Consider the following 10,540-nt stretch of genomic DNA (forward strand, 5'->3'; position numbering starts at 1 on the left):
TAACCAAGAAACTCTTGACACTGGCAGTAAGAAACATGCCTATCCTTTATCATTCAGATTTTGAACACAATTCTCAAAAATACTTTCAGGATTGCTTTTGGGCATCAGGCCCTTTGTGTCTTGCATGTAAGAAATTTAAAAATCTGTCCTCATTATTCAGTGTCAGTCTCAGAAACTCCAGGCCTGCTGGAGGGACAAGGCTTTCAGAGGAGGATGGATGTATTTCCATCACTGGTGTAATGAGTGAAACTGCTGCTCAGAACACTTTCTCGCCTGCTCCTTTGTGATTCAGACGGGGACAGGGAGAAACTGACGTGGACGGGATGGCCACACAGGACAGCCAGGCATTTACTGTACAGGTGGTAAAGGTATCTTCTGAACTTCTCTCCAGCAAATGCATAGATAAGGGGATTAAGGCAACAGTGGGTAAACGCAACTGTCTCGGTCACACTGAGGGCCAACCTCAGATCCCTCTTCATGTCACAGTTGGGAAAGAAGTCATAGAGATTGAGTGTCTCTAAGAAAATCATGACGTTGTAGGGTGTCCAGAAGAGGAAAAACATGATGACCACAAGAAAGATCAGCCTAATGGCTTTAGCTTTCTTTTGGTTTTTGCAGGAAAAAAGTGTCTGCATGATTCTGAAGTAACAGTAACTCATAATAAGCAGGGGGAACAGGAAGCCAAGAAAATTTATTTCTACATTGCGGAGCACAGGCCAGATTTCCTGTAGGACCTCGGGGTAGTCACCAAGGCATTCGTTTTCTTTCTGTTTGGTGAACATGAACTGGGGTGCGGCCACCAAGATGGCGGCTGCCCAGACGCCAAGGCTGATGGTGACGCCATGCTGCACGGTCCGGTTGTTCATGGAGTTGGCGGCCAGGACAATGGCCAGGTATCTGTCGATGCTGATGATGGTGATAAAGAATATGCCTCCAAAAAACCCGATGAAGAAGAAGGCGGTGGTGAGTTTGCACACGGCGTTATGAAGGCCTTGCTCGTTTATAAGATAGTGAGTCCAGAAGGGCAAGGTGGCTACAAAGAGCAGATCAGAAAAGGCCAGGTTCAGGAGGTAAACGTCAGTGATGCTCTTGGGCTTCTGGCTGTTGTTGAGGGCAAACACCACCAACAAATTTCCCACCAGGCCAAAGGCAAAGACAAGGGAGTAGAGTATGGCCAGGAAGACAGTTCCCAAGGCCACGATGTCCCCCATATCACAGGCTTCTGCAAGCTCATCATACTCAAAGTCTTCTAAACTTGATTCAGGGGAGATGGTGGGCATGATGAGCACCTGGATGAGAAAGGAAGACGACTAATGGCATTAGTTCTCAGAGAAACAAAGTTGGAATTCTGCCCCTTACATAGGCAGACTGGAAGAAGCAAACATTTGGTTGGGTGTCTAACCAATACGTTTCCCAATGTCATGCGTGCTATCTTGTTTAATCTCTGTGATGGAGGCTATAACAGACCCCTTTGACAGAGAGGAAACCAGTCCCTGAGAGGCTCAGTGAACTCACTATGAAACTATGCAGTAAATGGCTCAGTTAGCGTTTGAATCTAAGCCTTTTGAAGCTTGAGACAGATCTTTTTTTCTTTGATTTTCAAAAGTCTATCTGAAAGATAGCTAGCTTGACCAGGGTGTGGATGGGGGAGAGAGGACGAGCGAGTGGGGAGGAGAGGGGTGTGGTGGTGGGGACGCCGTAATTCATACTTCCAGTCCAAACTTCCATTCTCCACCCCCTTTCTTTCTCCCACCTCTCTGCCCTCTGGACCCTCATTTCTCCTGCATGAAGACTGGACAGGTCCTAGACACTGCAGAGCCCTGGGCAGACCTGCACCCAGAGCCTCATCTTTGTTTTTGAGAGCCATATCTTTCCCTCTCCCTCTTGGAACCAACTAAGTCTTTCTGTTCCTTAAGGGATAAGACATAGAGTCAGACACCCTAGGGTGATTACCTTGCCTTGATTTGCCCAGGACTCTTCTGGTTTTAGCACTGAAAGTCTCACATGTCAGAAACCCCTCAGTTCTAAGCCAACTGGGATGGTCAGTCATCCTACAGCTCCAAGAGGGAGTGTCACCATCATCCAGGCCTTTGCAGTCATGAAAGGGCTAATGGATCCCAGATGGAGGCCTGTGCTCAGTTAGCTTGCTGCCCTGGGTCTTGGGGGCTAATTAATCTGATAATTACTAGCCCTGCACTTCACTGTGACCTAGCCTCCTCCACTGTTCTTTTCCTGTTTTTTTATGGACAAGAATGGAAAGATAAGACATTTCTGCTCAGGTTGGGAAGTGACACTTGTCCATCCCCTCTTCTGCCAGCCAGGATTCACTCCAGAGGCTGCAAGGGGAGCCCTTTTGCCCTGGTCCTCTGGGACCCCCTCCTCTTCCTTGTGATACCACAAGACAGGCCCTCAGAAACCTCAGCGCACACCTCCTGGTCGTCACTGCCTCCACTCAGCACAACTAAAACCAAAGCTCATGCTTCTTTAACCAGGGGAGCTTTCACACCCCGCTACATCCTTTTCATGCTGGTTTCACCAAGACGGTGTCTCTGCCGAGGCGAGGGCCCCGCCACCCAGGGCTTTGCTTCTCCCTTCCCAGCCTCTGCTTCGTGTCCTGGCCCAGCTCTGCTTCTCACCCAGACTCTTCCGGGCGAAGTGGCCCGAGGCTTTCTGACCTGGGCCGTCACAGGCTGGGATGGAGTTCTCAGCCCCAGGGAACTGTATGCTTTCTTAGCTTTCAGCTGCAATGCCCTTTTCTCAGAGAGGAGCCTCTGGCTATGACCTTAATCAATAAAAGTTAAGTTGAACCATACAAAATGGCTGATATGCAACCATTTTTGAGTGACATAAGTGTCAGTTTCAAATGGCTCAGCTGAGATGCCGGGCGGCCCGGAGTGGCCGCTTGGTGCAGGTAACTTGTTGCTGGAGCCCATCTTCCCAGACAGTCAGCTGTGTAGGAGCACAAACAGTCAAGCCCTTGTAGTCCTAAGTTGGGGATGCTTGGGGTAGCCCCCCTCTTCCCGCCCCCCACCCCGGGTCAGGAGATGGCAGAGTTGACCTCGAGAGGAGTCCAAGGACAATAAAAATCGTTTTGCATCTCTTTGGGGCCTGTGTTCAGTCCTGAAAGCCCAGGAACTTGGTGCTTTTGGATTGGCTTGATTTTTGCCAAATCTGCATGTGGTGGGTTCGACTTCCACTCTTGGCGGCATGCCTCACACACAGGGACCTCCTACAAATCTTCGGGCAGGTGTCCCTGGGTCATTGGGAAAAGTGGGGAGGTGGGCTAGAAGGGGGTGGGCACACACTTGGCAGCCCTGAGCCAGGTGCCCAGCAAGGAGAGGGGAGGGACTGGGGACCTCCTTGCCACGTGCCACCTGTTTATTTCTGACATCCTGGCCTTTTCCAAGCTCTTGCTGCACCTTCCCCATCCTCTCATCATGAATATCCCTGGAGCCCTTCAGCAGGGCAGTGAATTAAATATAGAACTTTCCTTTCAGAATTGCGGAGAGGATTAAATAGGTAATAACATGAAGTGTCTAGAACTTGATAGCTTTATCCAGGCACCTTTTCAGGAAAGGTGGGCCTGAGCTGGGTGGACCTTTTATTTCTGGGTCCTCTGAGATGTCCCAGGATTGGGCCAGGAGCCTGAAGATAGGGCCTCTTGGTAGCAGACAAGAGCAGGGCTAATGCCTAGGGGTCAAAGGGCTGCCAGAGATCAACTGGCTTTCATTCAGGCTGCACACTGGCCTCCCAGCCCCTGAGGACACCAGAAACCAAGTGCAAGAATCCAGTGAAGGCACGGTGGCTAAGAATCCGCCTGCCAATGCAGGGGACCCGGGTTTGGGCCCTGGTCCAGGAAGATCCCACATGCTGCAGAGCAACGAAGCACGTGTGCCACAACTACTGAGCCCACGTGCCACAACTACTGAAGCCCGCACACCTAAAGTCCATGCTCCACAACAAGAGAATCCACCACAGTGAGAAGCCTGTGCACTGCAACAAAGAGTAGCCCCCGCTCGTCGCAACTAGAGAAAGCCTGCGGGCGTCAACAAAGACCCAACACAGCCAAAAATAAAAACTTAAAAAAAAAAAAAAGAATCCAGTGAAATAAGCCTTCACAGCATCTACTAAGCAAGGTTCATATAGACGGGATTGCAAGGGGAAGGATAGGTGCAGGAGTGAAGCACTAGCACAGGTCCCACCACACTAACTGAGACTGCACTGCACACGTCCCCACAGCTGTCCGTGGGTCTCCTCACCCTCTGTTCTGTTAAGTCAACGTTTTACTAAATGGTGCCGAGCTGGCAGAGTCTGGGCTGAACCTAGAAGCTGAGCTTTGAATACACGTGGGTTTCATACCCAAGTTGAAATGAATTTTGTAGAACCTGCTTTAAAAAACACCAAGCTGGCTCTACTGCCGATCCTGTTCTACTTCCTCCGGTCACTTCCTTTTCTCAGGCCTGCTCACTTATTTTTTGACTTCTTTTTTTGGTCATCGTTACCCACTGTTTCCAATCAGCTTCCCTTTTCTACACTTCCCCTCTCATTAGCTGGCCCCCATCCACTTTCTTCTCCCCAGTGTCTTTTTTGTGTTGCTTCCTCCTCTCTTTTGGCTTCACGTCCTGCTTAGTTTTCTAGATTCAATGAGTCTTTTTTGTTTTTTTGTTTGTTTACCTTCCTTGCTCTCTTTTTATGGCTTTTTAGGCCCTTGAGTACACGTGGGTTTGAGGTTCAGTCTAATGCCAATTGTGAGGCTTAATTTTTTTCCTTTGGACCAAACAAAACTCAGGAATTGCTTGATCCCTGATCCCAACTTTCCCCGTGGGGGTACCACTATCTCTTGAGGTTCTAGAACCTGAGGTTATCCTCGGAAAGCCCCAGTTTAGGAGAGAAGGCTGCCGTTCCTGGATACCTGCTAAGTGTCATGCTCCAGACACAAGACCCCATTTAATTCTCACCACAACACCTCATGGGAAATGACTCTGCCCCCTTGCAAAATAACCACCAGCGGCTCCAAAAGATCTGGGTAATTTGTCCAAGGGAGCAACAGAACCAGGATTTCAAGCCAGATGCATCTCTTCACAAAGCCGTGTTCCCTGCCCTGCACCATGCTTTCCCTCTTGGAAGGGAATTCTGCATGTTACTGCAGGCCCTGTCTCTAGAATGAGAACTGAAAAATAGTAGAGGTGACCCCTCTTTAAAGGATAAGATTCAAGAAGTGACCCTGAACACTTTTCCTGGGTTTTGCCTTCTAGACTCAGGACCCAGAAGGCTGACCCTCAGTGAAACGGTGGGTGGGAAATGGAGGGGATGGGGATATTATTTGCCTCTCCAGCCATGACTAGGTGGTCCTCACTGCCAGACCCCCAGAACCTAGCTCTCAACAATGGTGGTGAAGAAATGGGAATCCTTTTCTCTGGAGAAGGAAAGGCTAAAGGCTAAAGGGTCAGCTTATTTCCTGTCTTCAAATACACAGTGATGCTCTTCAGAGCCATGTACTTCAGAGGGGTCCACACACCCTGAAATAAGCTGGCAGACCCTGGGCAGCTCACTTCCAGCTCGGCCTCAGTTTCTTGATGTATGTAATGAAAGCCCTGGACCGGACCAGCTCTAAGGGCCTGGCCAGCTCTGGATGCTCAGTTTTCCAACAAGGACCGAACAGAAGGAAACAAACAGTCTTAAAGAGCAGCATGAGTCCTGGGTCAGGGGAAGCGTGGCCTTGTGTCCGCAGAGTGGCTGCTCAGCAGCCTGCAAAGCTTCTGGGCTCGCAGGCGGCTAGCATTCAGATGAGGTTCTGTTTGGAGACAGAGAGCTGAATTAGTTAATTTTGAGTGCTGACAAATCTGGAATTCACCTTGGGCCACGTAGGAAGGTTCTCAGTCTGGGCCCAAGCCCACACCCCTGGCTACTTGGCACCCTGAGTTTAAGGACCTGATGGTTTTCCAATTTACAATGACAGCTATTTTTTATGAGACCCCTCCTTAGGATGCAGAGAGAGCAAGGCCAAGAAGGCAGAAGAGGAGCAGATGGATGGGCCTTGAATTCCATGCTGAGGAGCAGTGGGCACATTTTACAACTTGCACCCCATCCTCCACACAAGTAGATTGAGTGACTTTCTATTCCTGCAGCAGAATCCACCTAAAACACCTTGGCGTGACTCACCCTCCAGCATTTTATATGGGCCAAAACACACCCCAAGCCAAGACCAGTAACAGGAGAAAGCCACACGTGGAGTGAGGCCCCTCTGCTTGTGTGTGAGCCACCCCTTCACAGGACCTGCCCCTGTTCTTGGTTTGCCACACCTCCCTCTGCTTTCCTCCTAAAGTCCTTTATGGTATTTATTTATCTCTGTCAAAATGAACTGTGAAATTTAGAAAGGAAATGCCTATGACTTTCCTTTTTTAATAACTGAAGAAGAGATGGACTTGCTTATTAATTAATTTTTGATTAAGCCAATATCTGTTAATTATCTTTACCATACACTGGTGTATGGACAAGTGAAAATTAAAAATAAGAGGCTTGGGACTTCTCTGGTGGCGCGGTGGTTAGGAATCCGCCTGCCAATGCAGGGGACACAGGTTCAAGCCCTGGTCCAGGAAGATCCCACATGCTGCAGAGCAACCAAGCCTGTGTGCCACAACTACTGAGCCCTGTGTCACAACTACTGAGTCCATGTGCCACAACTACTGAAGCCCGTGCACCTAGAGCCCATGCTCCGCAACAAAGAGAAGCCACCGCGAAGAGAAGCCCGCGCACCGCAACGAAGCGTAGCCCCCGCTCAGCACAACTAGAGAAAGCCCGCGCACAGCAACGAAGACCCAATGCAGCCAAATAAATAAATAAATAAATAAATTAATTAATTAACTAAAAAAAATAATAAGAGGCTTAATTCTCCCTGTTGGAAATAAGGGACAAGTGTCCACTTGCCTCCTTTTTCTTAGAGTATTTATTTTAGAAAACATGTAATTGTACCTTCTTTCCTCTTTGAAATGTGGATATATATCCTTTAGAAAATGTGATCATTTCCTCTGTCAGCCTCAGAGCCGGGAGCCATCTCTTTGAAATGTAGATATTGAGGTGCCCAGGCTCCCAGTCCCAGGGGGAGGGCAGGAGCCTGACTTGGGCAGGAACCTGGCTCCAAGTTACACAACTACCTCTGATAATAAAGGGATGAGAAGTTTGTTTCTCCTCTGGATGAAGCCAACCAACTAATACAGATGATGAACCCAATGACCATGGTAAACTTGGGATGAACTGTGTGTGACTGTCAGGTTCCCTTACTTAAGCACCAGTTATTGTGTATCTTGAGAACATGTGTGTAAGGGGTTGTGTCTGGTCATATACCAGGGTGAGATTTTTTTGTGTCTTTACTACCTCATAGCGGATTGCCTGTGATGCACATCACATTTAATGCTTATTCAGTAATGAAAGAGTTTTCTTTCTCTACCATATTCATGGAGAGATTTTTCTGGGTTGGAGATTTTGTTTTTCATTCTATTTCCCCAACAGTAGGCACTGTGCTCAATTCTGTGGAGGTAAAAATGCCTAAGATATAGTCTCTGTGAATTTTTATTATTATTTAGTAACAGAGTATAAGAAAAGTGATGGGAAACCCAAGAATTGGACCATTTAAGCTGAGTCTTAAAGGCTGGGAGGGTCTTCCAGGTTGACAAAGATGGTGGTGGGCATGGGGTGGGGTGTGGTTTGAAGCCCAAGGCACTGAGAGTATGAGCATAAGGAGGTTTCCTGGGTCCACGGCCAGGCAGAGAGGGTGTGAGGGACTATACAGAAACAGAAGGAAGTGAGGATGGTGGGGTTAGGAGGGGCCAACCTGTTCCCGGAGGCTTCAGGAAAGTTCACTTTAGTCTGAGTGGAGGGCTCAGGAAAGGATGCAGAGAGAAGGCAGAAGAGGGGTAAACAGAGGAGCCTCAAATTCTACACTGAGGATCTATAAGGAGAAATTATAAAAGACTTTAATAGGCAAAAAAACCTTTATTGGGTGTCCTGTCTAGCACACCCTTTGGGGCCATCTCCCCCTTTCACTGTCTGAGCTAATTTACAAATGACTGATGATGATGCGATAATTCTTGTTCATGGAAACAGAAGTTGTGTCTGGTGGTGATGCATTTGATAACTGCCATGTGGATAGGGGCCAATTTTGCATTTATCTATAAATTCATCTCAGCATTTCTGGTAGTATCTCATCCATGCTATTGCTGTGGCTATGGTCTGTTCATTGTTATTGCTGAATAGGATTGCACTGTGTGAGTGCCCCACGATTATTATCTGTTCTATGCTGATGCACTCCTGGGTGGCTTTCAGTTTTTGAACAATTCTGTCATGAACATTTCTGTGTGTGCATCTACATTTCCTACAGTAGAAATGCATTTTAAAAATGCAAACCAAAAAGCAGACATACTGTATGAATCCACATATGTGAGGGTCAGAAACAGGCAAAGAAAATCCACAGTGTTTAAGAATGAATATGTAGGAGGTAAAACTACACGGACAAAGAAGGAAGCAATGACCATAAAAGTCAGGAATGGGGTGATTTTGGGGAGAGCAGCGGTGGTGATCAAGAAGGGACCTGAGGGAGGCTGCCGAGGGCTGGCCTGGTTCTCTGCTGCTGCCTGGATGTTGGTTTGGTAGCAGATCAATTTATAAGCTGTTGACCTGCACACTGTCCTTTGAGTGTGTTATGTTTCCCAATGAACATAGGTTTACGGAAAAAGATGAAGAGGGCCTGGGAATATATTTAAAGAGATGTGGTATAGGTTTTCTTCCCTGCCAAGAGTCACAATTCACTCACATGTGTGACCATTCATACTTTCTTTCTGAATAATGTTTTCCAATGACACAAACCTTCTGAGCCCAAATGCCCTCACAATGATGATAACAGCATACATCAGTGTTGAACATCAAAGTGTGTCAGCAATTTGTTATTAAAATAATTTTCGTTATAAATGCAATAGTTGCTCATTATAAAAAATGCAGATGGTGGGACTTCCCTGGCAGTCCAGTGGTTAAGACTCCGAGCTTCCACTGCCGGAGGTGTGGGTTTGATCCCTGGTCAGGGACCTCAGATCCCACATGCCTCACGGCACAGCCAAAAAAAAAAAAAAAAAAAAAATGCAGATGGCACAAAAAAGCATGGAAGAAACAGGAAAGAAAAAACTCAAAACTATCTACAATCCAACTTCCCAGAACCAACCACAGCTAGCTTTTAGCTTCTTCCATCCAATCTTTATGCATATTTTAATTTTCACATTGAGTATATTTAAAATGCAAATGCTATTTTAAAAACTTTTTATTATACAATTTACAAACATATATAAAAGCAGAGACAAGCCCCATGCACTAATCACCCAGCTTCAACAATTAGCAACTCATGATCAGTATTTCATCTATTCCCCACTCATGCCCTACTGGATTATTTAAAAATAAATTCAGGGACTTCCCTGATGGTCCAGTGGTTAAGACTACACGCTCCCAATGCAGAGAGGGAGCCTGGGTTCAATCCCTGGTCAGGGAACTAGATCCCGCATGCCACAACTAAGAGTCCACGTGCAGCAACTAAAGATCCCTTGTGCCGCAACTAAGACCCGGCACAACCAAATAAATAAATAAATATTTTTAAATAAATAAATAAATAAATCCAGATGTCATAACATTTCACCCATAAACAGTTAAATGTGAGTCTCTAAAAGAATAAGAAAGAAAAAAAATAAAATTATTTAAAAAAAATAATAGGGAGTTCCCTGGTGGTCCAGTGGTTAGGACATTGTAATTGATTTACAAGGTGTTAATTTCTGCCGTAGAGCAAAGTGATTCATGTATATGTGTGTGTATGCATATATATTCTTTTCCGTGCTATACAATAGGATCTTGTTGTTTATCCATTCCATATATAATAGTTGGCAGATGCAATTTTAAATGATGCTTTTTTTGAGCATTTCTCCATGTCCCTGAAATGTAATTACTAACACTTCTAATCATATTCCACTATGTTAAGCATATCATAAATGATCTAATCACTCACCGCCCCCCATCCCCCCCAGGCCCCTTGGATATTTAGGCTGCAACATCCTCTGGAAAATGGTCTCCCTTGTTGGCATGTAAAGCAAATCAGCATCATTAACTGACTTTGACCTCTGACCACAGTGCCCCACCCAGCTCACCCACAGGTGCTGAACGAGTCCTCTGCTCCTACCTGGGCTGGACCTGGGAAGGGAACCTCTGGATATGACAATCAGCCGCCCTGTCCCACGCAGACTCTGCCAGAGTGTATTTCCCTTTCCTTCCCTCTGAGAGCATCTTTAATTGCAAAGTTAGCCAATAGTATCTGGTTTCCTGTGAGGTAGACTATCTTTAGATGCTGCCGCAGGCAAGTTCAGAAACTCCAGGCTGGAGGCCAGCTGGAGGGCCTGAAGTTACAGACCTGGAAGACCCAAGCCTGGGGCAGACCAAGAGGGGCTTGGAGGGAGTGATAACTTAGGGGCTGTGTTATCTCCCTCACATGGGTGGAGGGCAGGGAACAGTA

At 46.9% G+C, this 10,540-nt stretch overlaps 1 protein-coding gene across 1 annotated transcript; it reads right to left on the bottom strand.

Annotated features, from left to right (window-relative positions):
* Positions 1-203: 203 nt before the first annotated feature.
* On the bottom strand, positions 204-10,231 carry CX3CR1 (C-X3-C motif chemokine receptor 1; the record flags this gene model as incomplete). The annotated part of the gene is made up of 2 exons (XM_079712167.1): positions 10,211-10,231; positions 204-1,289 (listed from the first exon to the last, which is right to left on the bottom strand). The coding sequence occupies exon 2, from the start codon at positions 1,278-1,280 to the stop codon at positions 204-206; it is 1,077 nt and encodes a 358-aa protein (XP_079568293.1). The 5' UTR covers positions 1,281-1,289; positions 10,211-10,231.
* Between the last annotated feature and the right edge of the window lie 309 nt (positions 10,232-10,540).

This window comes from Hyperoodon ampullatus (assembly GCF_949752795.1).
Source record: "Hyperoodon ampullatus genome assembly, chromosome: 10".
NCBI lineage: Eukaryota > Metazoa > Chordata > Mammalia > Artiodactyla > Ziphiidae > Hyperoodon > Hyperoodon ampullatus.